The sequence below is a fragment of the Brachyistius frenatus genome, unplaced genomic scaffold (assembly GCF_029030835.1).
Source record: "Brachyistius frenatus isolate BFR_SWC_R1_liver_20210118 unplaced genomic scaffold, ASM2903083v1 Contig_4, whole genome shotgun sequence".
Lineage (NCBI taxonomy): Eukaryota > Metazoa > Chordata > Actinopteri > Embiotocidae > Brachyistius > Brachyistius frenatus.
Window position 1 is genome coordinate 9,150,902 of NW_027210603.1, and position 17,303 is coordinate 9,168,204.

The 17,303-nt window shown below is 46.9% G+C and overlaps 1 protein-coding gene across 1 annotated transcript in view; it reads right to left on the bottom strand.

Annotated features, from left to right (window-relative positions):
• Positions 1-475: 475 nt before the first annotated feature.
• shq1 (SHQ1, H/ACA ribonucleoprotein assembly factor) overlaps positions 476-17,303 on the bottom strand; it is a 36,069-nt gene continuing 19,241 nt past the window's right edge. The window contains exons 10-12 of the mRNA XM_069714464.1: positions 16,495-16,618; positions 10,248-10,368; positions 476-1,197 (exon numbers count right to left, since the gene is read on the bottom strand). Coding sequence (XP_069570565.1) covers positions 534-1,197; positions 10,248-10,368; positions 16,495-16,618 — 909 coding nt within the window. The 3' untranslated portion in view covers positions 476-533. The remainder of the gene's footprint in view (positions 1,198-10,247; positions 10,369-16,494; positions 16,619-17,303) is intronic.

A 17,303-nucleotide genomic window follows, 5' to 3' on the forward strand; every position in this document is an offset into this window, starting at 1 on the left:
GATGACGTTCCCGTTTTGTTTATTTGTTGCCCAACGTGGATATGAAGATGGAAAGTGTCAATGTGGAAATACACACGTGTAACAGAGGAAGCTCTGCACCGTCAGCACGTCACTACTAAACGGAGCTCACGGATGCCGTTGGATTACTTTTCATAAATAAAAAGAAGTAATTCATGTAAGATAAAACGGTATATTCACACAGTAAAAATGTATTTGTAGAGCAAGAAGGCAGCTTAGATGGCAAAAAAAAAAAAAAAAAAAAAAGGTTGAGCTGCCTGGAATTCTTTTATCTTCTCATGAAATAAGAATGAAAAAATAAATAAAAAGCTTTCACATGCTCATTAAGCAACTCTATAAATATGAAATGTAATGAGGCTTTACAAGTTCAGGCAATAACAAATTGAAAAAAAAAAAAAAATCATTAACAAAGAAATGTTTTCTTTACATCACTTACGAGGACTTTACAGTTAAAAAAAAAAAAAAAAAAAAAAAAAAATCATCTAGGGGCTTTTTAAGTTCCACAACAATTTCTATCAGCCGATGAACTCCCGCTCCAGATCACGGGGTTCCTCCTGTGTTTGGATAATGAGCAGAGGGTTTCTGCCGGGGCTCGGCTCTAAGAAAGTGCCACTGCTGCTCCCCCCAGACGCTCCTCCGGTCTTTGCCGCAGCGCTGCTCGGCGGTGAACACCGCCCGTCTGCTTTGTGGATGGAGTCCGGAGAGATTCTCAGCTCCTCGGCCACCCGTCGCCCCAACTCCCGGATCAGCTGTCTGGAGTCCTCTGCGGCTGAGGGAAGGGCGTCTACTTTCCTCTTCCCCGCTGACAAGAGCGCGCTCGTGGTCGCCCGGGGGTTGGGAGAGACGGAGGAGGTGGGCCGGGGCTGTGGAGGGTTGTCCTTAAACGCCTCCACTCCTCCTCTCCCCCCCTCCTTGGATTCGGTGCAGCCTTGTCCCTCAGCCTCAGATTCTTCGCTGTCGCCAGACAAGTCGCTGCTGCCGTCGTCGCTGGAAGCGCTGCTGCTGTCACCGCGGGATACGGCGGCGCTCTGGGAAGCTCCCTGCTCTTCTTCTTCTTCTTCTTCCTCCTCCACCACCATCGTCGCTGCGTCCTCGAGTTCACCCAGCTCCAGCTCCGTGTCTTTCTTCTGCAGGGAGGCTTTTTGCAGCGTCGCGGCTAAGGATGCCACCTTCTTGGACCTGCGAAGGAGAACGAGTCGTAAATGGAGACAAAGTCGGGAAGTTGTTTCACTTCGATAAATCTGGCGTATGAAAAAACACGCGCACGAAAAAAAAAAAAAAGAGACCTCCAAACTACAACTTCATCAGTGGTACCCGAGAGAGTGGGAGAGAGGCACGGCGACTGACTGATCGACTGGCTCTGCGTACTAAAGACATAGCCACGGGATAACCATCTACAAATCTAATACCCATTAACCAAATCCCATTCTCGTATGAATGCTAAGTAGACCGCGATTTGCAGAGGCGACGGGGGCTCAATGAAATATGGAAATATGGATGTTTAATAATGTAGGGAGATGAGCGCTGCTGATACACTGGGCTCGGGATCTTCTCCTCCCCCAACGGCTGCTCTCTCTGCGAGAGGTGATAAGAGACTGAGAGGGATTATAGAGAGAGGCAGACCCCCCCCTCCTCCCCCCCTCTCCCCCCCCTCCACATCGGTCTGCACAGGCGACACACACACACACACACACGCGCACGCACACGCACACACACAGAGCGCAGGAGCAGAGGAAAACACTTGCGGAGGTTGAGAGCAACCCTTCACACCATTCAAGATGGGATTTTCATATTCTAAAAAAAAAAAAAAAAAAACATTTTGGATCTTTTATAATGAGAATGGCCAAGAAATTCTTTGTATTTGATGCATGCCGGAGAGAGAAAACAGTCCAACAATCGTGCTGCAGTGGGAGCGGGGTAACTCTGAAAGGCTGAAGAGACAGCAGTTGTCTTGACTGCAATCCAGTCAATAAATGTCTGGACAGAATGACTGCAGGCTGCAGCCCTGCAGCCGAATGTCTCCAAAGATTAAGATGAAGAGAATGCCCTCATAAAGCAGTATATTAAGCCATGCTCCTGTCACTTCAGCTTTTTTTTAGTTTTTTTTTTTTTTAGTCGTGTCACCGCAGAAGACACAACGGCCTCCTCGAAGAGAGAGAGAAAGTGTTTTACAGCTGACGAATGTCCTCCTACAAGGCCCCGTTTGTGTAAAGCCATCAGATTGTGTGGAGGCCCCCGCCCGCACGTTATTCACGCTTGGGAATGCAATGCCTGCCATGCTGCCAAAAAAAAAAAAAAAAAAAAAAAAAAACTTAAGTGCTTGCTATTCGTCCGTCCCCCCCCCCTCGGTGCGGTTAGGGCGTGCGTGCCGCCCCCATCGCCATGGTGATTACGAGCTGACCTCCGCGGGTCACTGTGATTCAGACCGTGTCCATTCAAGGGTGGGAGAAAGTGTGTGAGAGCTGCGCTGGCGTGTGCGTGTGTGTGTGCGTGCATGCGTGTGCGCAGAGGGACTACTCTCGCGCCGCCATTCACACTCGCACACGCTCGGCTCCTGTTGCCCTCTCTGGCCCAATTAACCCACCGCTGAGCACCAGGATGGCTCCTCATTACCGCGCGGTCCTAATGAGCTCCCTATTCTGCGGAGTAAAGTGTTTACGGAAGCAGCATGTCGCGGCGGTGTATTCACTCAGGAGCTCGGGAGGGACCGTTTAAACAGATCCTGCAGTTGAACTCTATCCCACGGACGGCGCATTTCTCCTCTGCGCGCCCGAGGAACAGGAACAAAATGAAGCGGTGGTGAGGGAGCAGCACCTTAATCCGCAAAATGTTTGTCACACAACGTGGCAAACGTTTGAGAGGAGTAGCCAAAGTGAATTTTCCTGCTTTGAGACACTTGGGCAACTTGCCAGCTCCAAAAAAAAAAAAAAAAAAAAAAAAAAAAAAAAAAAAAGAAGGAAAAAGAAAAAAAGAAGAAAGAAATTCGACGGAAAAGCGTTTTCGGTCTTGGAAATGTGAATGCAGCTCAAACGCATGAAGTTCTCCTCCTATCCAATCTGTAAACACTCACTAATAACTCCCTAAAGACAAAATGAAAAAAATGGAAAAGGTTTTGACACCTCCTTACATTAAAGACTAGAATCTTTATTGTCAACAGGTTGCATTAAAAGACCAAAACTTGATTCGCTGTTGCACTGGGATACGTAGACCTGTCACTAATACTACATCATTTCCTGATCAAGATTATTGGAGCTGAATGCAATCATTTTCCATAATCGTTAGAATCGTCTCGATCCATCTGCATAAGAAGGACTGGATGAGGCTAACAGAAATGCCCCCCCCCCACCCCGAAGTTTGACTGGCGGGATGTTAATGATGTCATCTTCTTCTTCTGCTACTGTTTAATGGCCCATGAGTGGAGAATTAGCACCACCATAGTACATCGTTCATTTGGATTATTGGTACCCGTCACTCAGTAATTTCTTTGCGTATTCGAGTAATAAGCTTTGTATCTTATTATTTATTATTATTTATGTTACCCCGCCCAGTGCAATTTTTGTTCACGAAGACTAAAAGACAAACCGATGTAATTCTTATGTTTGTGTTCCGATGTTCAACGTCGATAAATGGCTATTCTTAATAAGGCGCATGTATATTATGAAATTATGACAACGTTAATGCAGTAACAGTGGCATAAAATGAACCGGCAAAGTTCAAATTGTTCATCGCAATTACTTTACGACGACAGCCCCGGTGACGGGTTCCCTTCATTCCCCATTGCCTTTGCGTCTCGCTGTTGTTGTGGAAATCATTTTTCCTTCTGCAACAGTGAAAGCAACTTGAAATCACAAAGATTCATCCTTTGGCCGCAGAGGATCCAAATCACACGGCGGTGCACCCCGCAGTCGCTGAGACGCTTCAGTCTAAACTAAAGTACTGAAGTGACTCGCCGACGCCGCCATCCGCGGGGCCAGAGAAATGAGTCGGCTCTACGTCTGTGGGGGGGAGGGAGGGGGGGGGGGGGGGGGGGGGGAGAGAAGGCCGATTTCCCATTTTCCACAGTGGAACATAAATGCGCCACGCCGGCAGACTTTTCCTAATACGAACGGTGCCTCGCAAAATAAAGACGAGCGCCCGGGTCTGTGGAGGCGACTTGTGTGTGTGTGTGTGTGTGTGTGTGTGTGTGTGTGTGTGCGTGTGTGTGCGTGTGTGTGTGAAAACAGTAACCGAGTGTGAAAGTCACCACAGCTGAGACCCACACACCTTTTTCTGTTCTAAACAATGACTCCAGGATATCAAGACATTAATATAACCTTCCCTGATGATGATGATGATGATGATGATGAGTGTGTGCAGCCCGGTTAGGTCCCAGGCTCTATAAAAAAAAAAAAAAAGCCCAACGCGAGAGCTTCCTGTAGCCAGGCTGGGGCAGAAGAGCCTCCTGCAGCACACAGCCACTTCAAAGACGGCCCCCGTATTCCCTTTCCCCCCCGTGGGAAGTCATTATTGAGTTAGCATTGGAGAGGCGCGCTTGTTTTCTCTACCCCTCCCTTGCTCTGTGGTGGGAGAAGCTTCAGCCTGCGGTGAATACAAAGGCTCTGTCCAGGAGGGAGGAGGAGGAGGAGGGGGAGTGGGGGTAATGTTGTACACAATCCAGTCATTACTACACTGCTGTTGTGGCTTGCCTTCATTAAAAGCGAGGAGGGGCGGCGTTCTCAAGGTCGGAAAACTTCTGGCGAGACAAAAGACGCCTCCATCTGCCGAAGTCTTTAGACGAAACCGGGGAGAGAGAGAGAGAGAGAGAGAGAGAGAGAGAGAGCGTCCCGCGTACGAGTCGAGCTAAATCACAATCCGACGCTTCTTTTCACCGGGCCCGTGTCCGCCGGGAGAGCGGCTCGTCCGGCGCGGCCGTTGCTCTGGAGAACATTTCAGATAAAGCCTCGTCCTCGGATGTATAAATCTGTGTAACATAAGCAGCAGGTTTCCTCGGGGTAACTCGCAAAGGCACCGGTCGGCAGCCGGAGGGGGATAAAAGCAGGGGGGGGGGGGGGGGGGGGGAGACGCGATCCGTCGGCGTGACTGAATATTGGAACGGTCCGAGGCGCCGGTGGCCGCTCCGGTTCCAGAAAGGAGAAACGCAGATGTAATTATCCGGTGAGCCGGCGTTTGGAGTTGGAGACGTGCAGCTGCCTCAGGAAAGAGTTACTACCTTTCAAAACCGCGGACGTGCGCTTCGTACAGTCCGCGTCACAAGACACCCGTTGACTTTCTGCTGTGGTATTTTGAAGAAACGCTGTTTCGATTTGTCAATTTCTCTCCGTTTTGATTGTCACTCCTATCAGTCATGACGGCCGATACCAGCGAACGGAACGGAGGGGTGTAAGGGCACACCGATTTCACATCTGACTCTAAAGATTGTGCAGAAATGCACAGTTTTAAATCGCGTATTGATAAAAAACAACAAAAGAACATTTGGCCAAGGATTTAAGATGTGAGCCAACCGTAGGGTGTCTCCTCGGTGGGCCTTCCATTAGCGGGTTTTCCAGGTTTGTCCAACCGGTGGGAGGTAAAAAAAAAACAGAGTTTTCCATAAAGGAGTTTGTGGGTTTTGTAAAAGGAACGCGGGGGTTTAAAAAGTAGCCCTCGACGAACGAGGTCCTGTTGTAATTCCCGCATCGTTTAAGTTCATAAGTCGAGCCGAAAGTTTTATCGACAGGTGTGCTCGCTGTCGCGGGCTTTTAGTTGGTCCGCGCTTCAAAAAAAAAAAAAGAAAAGTCAAGAGCCCTTAGGCTTGGATTTGAATCTTTTTCCCCGGGTTGGAGTTACGCTCCGCTGTCGGGATTATGGGATCTTCACAACAAACTTGTTCGGCTCTTTGCCGTCAGCTTTACCGTTTCCCGTTTCACCGTCTGATTTATGTCTACACTAAAGGCATGCAGGTCCTGAATTTGTATTCCTAGTGTTTTAGCCTGTGATTTTATATTCTACAGCTGATATCTCTTGTTCGCGTCTCTAAAAGTGACGGAATTGACAATGTTGAGCGACTTTGTCAAACAGAAAAACCCCACCGGTGGGGCGGGCACTCCAAAACATGGGGAGAGGAATTGCACGAGCACGGCAGTCGGCGTTTTAAGATGAGCACTGTGTATTCAAGACAAAAATCTGGAGTGGACTCGTGCTGAGAGGAAATCTGTACTACTTATCCTTGTTAGCCGGGAGACATTTGCGTCTTTGTTCTCCCCGGCGGGGCCTCCCGAGGATCTCTCCTTCAGCGCCGAGGCTGACGCTCCGTTGTCCGTTTCAAGGCTTTCAGGACGGCCGTTTGAAATTGTCCTGCAATGAAATGTAAAGTCCTTCGCACCGAACATCTGGGTGTCACTCCAGCGGGGGGCCGACGTCCCGAGCTAAATATGATTTCACATTTGCTGGTTAACAAGTCGAGTGTCATTTAAAAGAACCCCCCCCCTCCCTCCCCTCCCACCCCCACACACTCCCGCGCCGACAGAAACTGCCATCAAATTTCAAAAAGCCTCGCCTTTGACGAGGCTGACGAAAAGCATCTCTTTACCCATTTATCTTTGAGACGAGGGCGTTGTTTGCTCGGCGTGCCTCGCGCAGCTCCCCCGTTCTGTTGGTGTTCTCTCGTTCAGAGATATTTGTTGATTTTAAGGAATCTGATTTATGTTGGCTCAAGCCCCGACCCCTCTCAAAGCCTCTTTCATTTAGTTTTTTTGAAAAAAAAAAAAAAAGAAATGGCGTACGCCGTTTCACCCGAATGCTTCTTGAAACGTACGCACGTTTTCCACCCCCGCTTTTCGAGGTCCCTGACAAATACGCCTCCCACCTGTGGAACCGCACTCCCGATTGGGGCGGGGGCGCGCGAGGCCCGGGGGGCGGGCGCGCGCGCCGCTCACTGCCGACGACGAGAACGGGATCGGCGGCTTTCGCCCGTCGGGGGGGGGAATAGCCTCGAGCGCCCCTCACTTCCGTTCTGAAGAAAAAGCCGCGAACGCAAATACAACGAAATCGATGGGATCGTGTCACGTGGCGGACGGGGAAACGTGGGCAACGGGCGCCTTGTGCTTCGCAATAGCGCGGAAAGGTGAGCTGAGGTGAACTGACCCGTCACGCTCGGCAGGGGGGGGGGGGGGGACGACGACGAGCGCGCTTTCCAGACGTTTGACCACCGGAGACCTTCCCTGACGCGCCGACCCCGCGCTTGACCTTCGTTGCCCCGAAACGCCCCCCCAGTTTGTTAAGAGCTCTGGATGCTTTTTTTCCCCTTGCGGGCGAGCTGCTGTCAAGAGCTGCCGGACAACTCTTCCCGGCAGCCATTGTCACGGGCACAATGCCGCGGGGTGAATGAGTGGAGGGAGGCAAAACCGAGCACTGAGGGCTGCTCCATAAATAAATAATTAAAAAAAAAAGACTGCTCTCAGGAAGGGGGGGGGGGGGAAAGAAAAAGTCTACAACTTCATTTTTGGCAGTTTTCTTTGTTGTTTTCATGCAGTGCTGCACACATGCTTTCATTCCTTGCACTCCTTTTTTTGTTGTCTTTTTTTTTTTTTTAAAGTGAAAACAACACCTATTGTCTTTTGAGGACTGCTCACTTCACACCTCCCATTCACAATTATTGGGAGTCTGTTCATTCAGCTGTTATGGTGCCAGGCTCAGCCTTTCCCTAAACCATTTCTCACCAAGTTTCCAGTCTTTGGAGAAATGTGTTATTTCACACACCTTATAGACAATTTGCACATTTGTTCCGCAAGGACAAAAAAAAAAAAAAAAAAAAAAAAAAAAAAAAAACGCAGCAAAATTTTTCTCTTCACTAATGACTTCATGCTCTTCTCAGACTCACCCTGGAGCACATCGCTTGTATTTGGCCGTGTTTTTTTTCTTCCTTGCCAGAATGTAATTGACCCAATTAAAAAGGGTGGGTGGGTGGTTGCGAGTGAACCGACGACGCTGAAAGAGGAAGTTGTGGCCCTTCTGATTTAACTGGAGGTAGTGTAACACAACACCGGGGCTTATAAGCTTTGTCTGTGCTGGCTTCCATGAATCTACGTTGGCGCCTCGCCAAGCTTTTTTTTTTGATAAAGGGAGGGAAAACTAAGAGAGAGAAAAGAAAGGCAACTAGCTTTTTTTTTCTTCTTCTTCTTCTTCTTCTTCTTCTTCTTCTTCTTCGCAGCCCAGCAGCTCTGCAGGGGTTTTTGGCAGCTGAAGACCTTCAAAAGCATACACTGAAACTAATGGACTGAAGAGGCTGCAGCTCCATTTTGGAAATAATACTCTCTGCTAACAATTGGGAGATAATTAGGATCGGATGGGTGCGCGGGAGGGGGGGGGGGGGAGTTGAGAACAGTGACCACTCCGGTGAAAACAAAAACACAAAAGTTTCACATCACAGAGACGATGTGCAGCGCAGTTTGCTTTTGAGGTCGGACTCTTGAATTTTCAGTGTGCTCTGATCTTGCGTGCGAGAGTAAAGGAGCGCGCCTGCCCTGCGGCTTAAATCACGGGGAAGTCTTTACGAGGGTGTAAATTTGAGACCGATGTCTCGGCAGTCGGAGCAACTTTAGCAGCAGAAATGCACGTGGGACAGCGAGGAGATTAAATAAATCATCCCCCCCCCCCCCCCTCTCCCCTCCCCCGAGCCGGCAAACATCCATTAATCGGCGTGTCCGTCAAGTGCGGCGGATCGGCGGCGGGGAGTGACAGGATACAGGGATCGCACCGGGGGTATAGATTACATCTCATCTCACCGCCTGGCTCCCAGAGACGACTCACTTAGCGGAGGATGACAAATCCTACACGGGGGGGGGGGGGGGGGTATCTCGCACCGAGGAAAACAATGCCTACACGATCTGTCATCAAACCTGTCAGACGACACAAAAAAGGGGGCCGCGCAACAAGGCGCGCGTGCCACAAGCGGAGGTCGGCCTGTGGAAATCACGACTCCTGGAAACTCTGGCTGCTTTGCATAGTGACTGCAGGCTCCTTTTAATATACTGCAAACATGGGAACAGAGTTTAATAGAGCACAGGAGAAGAGTGAATGAAATGTCTGTTGAGTAGGAGCCAGAATACGGATCTGAAAAAGCTGTTCATTCTTGGCTGTTCTCTTGAGGTGGCTGGAGGCGATCAGAAATGGTTTCACTAATCTCAATGTTTTTTTTTTTTTCTCCACAAGAGGAAGAGAACTGCAACAATTCAATCGCAGGTCAGTGCTAAGAGAGGGCAGGCTAATCCATTTAGTGATCGATGCGGGGCGTAGTAGGAGTCAGCGTGTTAGGTCAAGTTGAGATTTAGTTCCCATGAACGGCGGGGTGGGGTGGGGGCCCTCTGGTGCCCCTCGGCAGAACGTGATCGAGTTTTTCAGCGAGTCGACGGCGCTTCAGAAGCTCCGTGGGCTTACAGGGTAAGATCGAGTGGGTGTCTTCTCCCTGGTCTCCGTCTTGAACAGAAAAGTGATCCCCGTCAACTGCTGCTCACCTACAAAAGATCCCAGCATCTGCGGTATATTTTCTTAAAGCAGAATTCAAGACTTCTGCTGGAAAACTGTAGAAATAAGAATGTGAGGAGGGTGGGGGGGGAGGGCGCTAAATCCCTGCAGACCTTTTATCGTGTCTGCATCTGGGCGCCGAGCCTACAACATCAGGCGCACATTTTTCAACTGGGCTTTTTCCAGACGAGCACACCACTTGGCTGAACCTTGGCCAAGAGTAAAACAGAGCCCATTACTGAGTAATGTGCTCGCAGGCTCGCATTTAAAATGTGTAAGTAATTGTTAAATATGAACTGGGAGGACGTGGGAGCCATCAGGCCTGTATCGCTTGGGAAGAAAGAACGGATTTGGCACGTTCGGCTTGCAGCGCCGGTGGAAGGTTACACCCACGGAAGATTTGAGAAGCCTCGGCACACACGTGCGCTCTTAAAAGTTTCATACGGAGTGAAACTGCCGAGTGCACTCACCGACAGCACTTTTGACACATGATAATGCCAACAAGGGAGATTGCATCTTTCGCTGGCTTGGCCATTCAATCAGCCCTGCCGTGACAAATGACTCATCTAATCCTCTCTTCTGAAGCACTGATGCATCATGGGGGCTGAGTGGCACTTACCATTGGCTCTGAAGGTAATTCTCTCTAGATGAAGGTCTCCGAGCTGATATTCGCAAGGATTTGTGTGCGTTTGTGTGTGTGTGTGTGTTTGTGTGTTTGGTTGGCTTACTTGACCCTCTGGATCCAGATGCAGTAGTCTGTTATGTACAGATCGTTCAGGATGTAGGCCGGCTCATTCGCTCGGAACACTTTGTGAATATCCAGCAGGCATTTGAGGACGCAGGCTTTCCCTGGGCACAGGAACACAGCGCAGCAGGCAAATGGAAAAACAGTGTTATTCGCACTCGGTATTAAAGATGACAATGCACTCCAGCTGCTGGCAGACGCAGCAAGCATCTAAAGGCTTGCAGTCATTGTTCCATACATAAAAGCCGAGGTATGGGATCAGAGGGAAATCCCTGCGAGCTACACAGTAATTTGATTCATGCGCCTTAAGAAGAGTTCCTGGTTAAGAAGAGGTTCATCGGAGACAAAAGAGCCAGATAACTCTATTTCTGGCATTCGATCTGTCAATTTAATGGTGCTTCTGCTCCGACTGTCAAAAACTGGTTTGCAAAAATAGCATCGAATGTTTTTAATAATTTGGTCTGTTCAGCAGCTGTGCAGCATCCTTACCAGCAACTGTTTTCTTGTGATCTATCACACGTAAAGGCCTCAATTACTAACCTTACATACATCAATTAATCAAACCCAGCAAGGTAATGAACTGGAGCATTTTTTTTCAAGGAGACTTGTACATTGGTGCTCAAGAAAATCTTTTTTTTATGATGAGGATCATTTTTTTTTTGCAGTTTGTCAATTTGAGATATTTTCTCTATTATTAGACAACAGAATGAAACCTGTTACAATCTTATTGTGACAATCAAGATCGCCTACTAACAATTAGAGTCCATTTAATGTTGCCACTTTTATAGTGTGAACAGTCAAAACCTGTTTAGAATGAATATGCAGTATAAAACATGGGCACAGAAACCTGCTGTTTGATTGGTTGATTATCTGAATCCGTTTCGGATAGGGGCAGAAAAGGAAGCGATTTGTTTGGGAGCTACCGCAGACCAACGAACCAATCGTCAACGAAGGAGAGGACCTCTGTGCCGATGTGTTTGTGGACCTCGGCTCTGTTCACGTGGCATTAAAACACGCATCCTGGGTGATCCACATTCGTTCAATTGAAGACACATTGCGATCTGATCTCCTCAGATCACATTTAGAGGGGATCCAAGACGCATATGGCTGCGTTCTTTTAGCAGTTGGAATGCAAGTGCATTCTGGGCCACGTTAAAAAAGGACCTCTTGCGCAACTGATGCCCCCTGAATAAGCAATAGAAATAATGTCCAATAGAAAAACTATAGAGCGTGATTCTGCTGTGTGCATTAACTATTAAGCAGCTGTTTAGTGAAAAAAAACACAGTCTGCCTATCTCCTTTCCCTCCCGTCCACCACAGCTCAGACACCAACTTTCTCAAAAGTCAGAGGGCTTTCAGACAGATCATCATAACCTTTATTCAAACAACACTTGTGAAAACCTTTAGTGCAACACATCAAAAAGTAGTAGAGATAAAATAAAAGAAGTGCAGTTAGGAGACGGGAGGGTTTATTGTACTTCTTTAAGAGCGCTCACATTTTTCCTATGACAACATAATTGACAGTGAAAACACGAGAGATGTGAAAAAGAATAAGTAGGCTAACTGACATAGCACTAAAATGAGGAGTGAGCAAAGATATCATTGTGTTAACTGCCCATAGATTCAAGTCCTCTTTGCTGGAGTTCACGCACGCGTTTATTTGAGCGATATGTGTAATTATTTTCACATAGAGTAGTGGGTGCGACATCCGATCAAAAGTGGTCACTCGAGACGCATTTCTAAAAACTGTGTGTGACCAGATGTGCTTTCAGCTGTCGGGGACGCATGTTAATGCGGTGTGGACGGGGATGCAATAAGCATGCGGGTAGCGGAGGGAAACGTGTTTAATACTCCAATACATATCGCTTAAATAAACAGCAGAGATCCAGTTCTACGGTTTGTTTAGAGCCACCAGAAATAATCCGCCCTACATGAAGGAAGTGAGCGAAGTTTAATAAAAAAAAAAACATCAATTCTATTCATTCGATTTCCATTTTTGCTAACAATAACAAATGTCACGAGGAAGATCAAGGACAGCAAATATTTTATTCATAGCTTTTAGTTATTTAAGTTTAGAGTCATTTGTATAATTATTAACAGGAGGCATTCAACTGCTTCTGCTTATCTAAATCATTTCATTTATTTCATTTTAACCGTGTTAATGTTAATTTGTGTGCCTATAGAATTCCATGTGCTACATTTATTGTATACAATGCAGTACATATAATTACAGAAAAAAAAAGAAGAAAAGAATAAGCTTCCAGCCAGCTTTGCCAGCCAAACTATGTGAACTAAATATGTTCATCTACTTAATAATGGGGACTGTCAGTCATAGTCCACACCTGCACTTTGACAAAGTGTTTAAAAATGTGGCAGCCGGAAGGCTGCAGCTTTCGAACGCATCGCATATGCAGAGCTCCACAGAATCTGCTTTTGTTATTGGGACAAATGGTTTTTCCTAAAGCACACAACCAGCCACAGCATTTCTCCCTCCAATCAGCCACAATAAATAACCTTCTGATGTGGCCAACAATCCGCTGCGGGCAAGAGCAAACGCTCCTCTCCACCTCCGCGGAGCTGGTTGGCATTGTCCAGAGACATTCCAGACCAATCAAAATAAACAGCCCACTCAGTGAGGAAAACCTTGAACAAACATTTGGTTCTTATTTAAAAGCATGGAATCGCACGCGGGGAACTCTGCCCTCAAAATTCAGGACACGGATCATGTGAGGCAAAAGCACACTTTGCTTCCAAGATCTGACTTCTTTTTCAGAAGGAAGATGTTTGCAGAAAGCTGGAGGAAAGGTTGCACCACTTCAACGTTGTGATTCTGGGTGTAATGCTGAGGAGAAGTGTGCAATGTGTGTGAATTAGGTAAATCTGGCCTGGGGGAAGAATGTGCACTCCAAATGTACAACAGTCGTTCCTTCGTAGCTGCTGCATGGGCAGGCTTGCAGAGTAGTGGCGGGTGTGAAGTGAACCAAAAACAAAAGCCTGCTGTGTCTTTTATAGACACAATTGTAGACTATAAAAACCGCTGTGGCAGCAAACTAAAATTGACAAATTTGCTGTTTTCCTACGCCGTGCCTGATTTCAAGCATATTTGGTATGTCATCTTTATAATTAAAGACTTCATAACGTAATGTAAAATGAGACCGATAATATACACGGAGCAAAATAAAACAAATGAAAAGAGAGCATCAACTTTAGAATATGTCTAACCTGTAATCTGTACCTCATATAAAGAAACACATAACACGATTCAGATAGTAAATACCACTCAACAATACTTATCCACATCTCACCGTACAGCGTTCAATTTGTTGACTTTAATAGCACTCTTTCTCGCAGTATTTAAAAAAAATAAAAATAAAAAAATGCTGTATGTCTTTTCCAATATATTCAAAATAAGGAATCGAAGTAACAGGCATCTTCAGCCTCCTTTTAATGCTCCATCTATTGGCCTACATATATATTTCAAATCTGTAAATTATTCATGACAATTATTCTACCAAATTAAGGTGTCACACGGAATTCAAAAATCAAAATGTCTGCCACTCTTTTGACTTGTCAACGCCAGCCATTAGGAACGACCTAGACATGTTGGTTCAGGCTCCGATTCTTGAATTATTCAAGTGGATTTGAGAGGGTCGGCCTCATCGATACAGAGGATAAATGAACTAGAGTTGAACTTGAATGTGCAAGCGGGCGGGGGACCGGTTTAGTTTGCAGTTAGCAAGTGAATGTACTTTCTGTACAGTTCAGCCGGCAGAATCATGCAAGAGCTTTGTTCCACAGGATATTTCTCCTGCTTATTCAGAAGACAACAATTGAGTAGGTGGTCCTTTAGTGAGGCCCAGGGCAGGGCATTTGCATTCACGCTGCTAAAAGAGTGCGGCAATATGCGTCCCGGGTCACCTCCGAATGTGGTCCGAGCAGATCAGATCTCAACACGTCCTGGGTGTGCACTTTGAGCAGATCCTCGCGTGATCAGATCGACCAGGACGCATGTCAATGTCGTGTCTGAAAAAGACTCTTTGAGGCTGAATTCGTGGTTCTACTGATAAGAGAAATAATGCAGGAGTTTGGGGAGCTTCCTAATTAAGTCTACCTAAAGGTTCTTTCTAAAAGCAGCTTTTAGAGAGCAGGAAAAATAGCAGGAAGACTTATAATCATGTGCTTGAAAGGCACCAGAGATACATCTTCAGCCTGTGTCGGGTTTAATGTGCCAGAACAATTCATCTGTGACGGTACTCCCCCCCCCCCCGCCCTCAGTCACACATGCACACACACGATCCATGCATCTCATCCAATAAAAGATCATCAGCACTCTGAAATTTCCCTCGGTTTGGATGTAAAATTTCATTACCCTTCCTTGATTTTCTATTACGGAAGGAGGTCAGAGTGCTTTATACGACCTAAAATTTGAATTTCCAAAATTAAATACCCCAACTTTTCCTGCCCTCTCAGCACTCTGGAGGAAATCCTACAACTACTACTACTACAAAAAAAAAAAAAAAAAAAAAAAGAAGAAGAAGTCTTAAAAAAAAAAAAAAAAAAAAAAAGTCTGAATGAATAAACAGCAGAGAAGCACAACGGATCTGCAACACCTGGCATTTAATGTCTTGTCCGGACAGCGGCATGACTCCAACACCCTCGACACTTCTCAGCTCCGGTCCCACTCAGGCTCTCCTGGCTCTTTTGTTACAGCCACTTCGGAAGCAGGTGGAGGAGCTCCTTGAGAATACTCGCCACGCTGCCAGAGGGCTGTTCAAATATTTACCCCCAGATAACGTTACTACCTACAAGACCTCAACCTGTGTGCTGCCATTAATGGCGTTTGTTTTGCTAATACTAATGAATGTTTGCTTTTGCAGCCACTTAAATGAAGTGCCTCAAAAATGGGGCACGCATTTCCATTTGCCTTATCCTGACAAATTAATTAGTGTGGAAAGTAATGCTGGGAGGAAACACACCCTCAGACACACGCAAGGCCAAATTACTGCAGTTACAGTTCATTATGGAAAAGCCCTGTTACTCATTCTTCCGTAATGCCTGTAAATTATGACGGTTAGGAGATAGCGGTGAACATTGTTCAAAGTGTACAGAAAATAATTTGTAATTCCCCCCCCACTCTTAACATGAAAAACAAATAACACAGCCAGTCACTGATGACTGGCTGGCTGTTTCTGTAAGGAGGCAGAACAACTACCAGACTTGGGCCGAACGAGAGAAATCTTTCGAAAAAGACAGAAGGTGAGAGCAAAGAGTGACGAACTGTTCTTCCGCCGGCTCTCCTGATCAACTCCTCTTCCTACCTAATGAGGCGAGGATGTGCTAATTTGGAGCTTAAAAGGCCTTTAATTTGCTGTCGTTTACAGGCGTTCAAATCATCACAAGCTGGATAATCTTAGCCCTCACATATCCTGAGTATGTTTACACTGCCTGCGGGGGCTTTTGATTTAAAGATTACTCTGGGCTTCGAGATATCGGGAGTCAACAGTCCGTTCTCGACTAATCCACATTTCGCTCCCTGAGGGGTGGGAGCCCGGACACTCGCTTGCTTAGCTGGAATAATATTACTTACAAGCATTCGCTGCAGAATACTCATGAATCGCTTTCTCCAGACTGTGTGTGTGTGTGTGTGTGTGTGTGTGTGTGTGTGTGTGTGTGTGTGTGTGTGTGTGTGTGTGTGTGTGTGTGTGTGAGAGAGAGAGTGTGAGAGAGAGTGTGAAAGGCTGTTTCTGCAAAACAATACACTATGAAAAGCGTGTTGGCTGCCTTTTCAGTAGCATCCGCACACAATGGAGCTGCATCCCGCTGCTTATAGGCATGCAGCATACTCCGTCTGACCACACACAGGCTGCAACCTATTTGCATATGAAAACAGTGCTCAGAGGAAACCACGGGGTGGACAGAATCAATTAACACTAATTAGCAAAGATCCTGTGTTCACAGAGGAGAGAGAGTAGGTTTGAGTCAGCTTCTAGTTTCAACTCCAAACCACAAAACGCACAAAGATGACTAACTCGAGAAAATGTGGCAGACGTCAAGGGATCACCGCCAGTCAACTTTACACTTGATCTACGCAGCACTTTCAAAACGGAAAGATGTCACCTATGGGTCTTTATGAGTGTGTGTGCGTGTGTGTGTGTGTGTGTGTGTGTGTGTGTGTGTGTGTGTGTGTGTGTGTGTGTGTGTGTGTGTGGGGGTGCTTCTGGGGGACTCACCTGACCGCACGATCTTAGTTGTGTCACGAACAGCTGCAGACACCAAAGCAAAGTGTCTGTAGAGTGGGTAGGACAGCGCCCTCCGTCCAAATGACACCAGGACCTCTTGCAGGGAGCTGTAAGTCTGAAGGACAGAAAACGCCACGTTCATGAAGCCAGGCCATTCTTTTATTCCCAGAGAGAAAAGAAGGACACTCAAAGATGTAACTGACGGAAAAGGCTCCGGCAGACTTTTTGATGGTTTCATCCTCGTGACTTTTTCTTTGCTTCAATACTGCCTCTCATTGGTGTGCATTGCAGTTGATTGTGCCCTAATTACTCCTAACAACTACTCATTTATAGAGCTGGCAAAACAGGGGCTCACAACTCTTAAAACACCTCTGCAGCCCTGGCCTGATAATTGGTGCTTCTCTTTAATCACTGCCATCGCTCTCAGAAGTTCTCCGCACTAATGGACAAAAAGCCTGGAGACAGAAACAGTTTTTTTTTTTTTTTCATCCCGCATCTCTTTCCCTCCTCTTCTTTGTGGCTTGTTAAGAATGTGTTGCTAGTGCGTGTCATCGGGGGATCATGCTCTCCCTTGGGCTTGTTTAGCAGGAGTGTAAATAAGGTCAGCTGCTGCGGGGGGGTGGGGGCTCACAGTCACACCAGCGCAGTCGACTGAGGACAAGTAAACATACAGCAGATGGAGGGAGGGGGATAAGGTGGTAGCGAAAGGGAAATGTTCAGCATCAGCGAGGAGGCAAGACAGCCAGCCGGAGAGAGCATAACAAAAGACACAGCAGAGGGGGGAATGTTAGTGAGGAAGC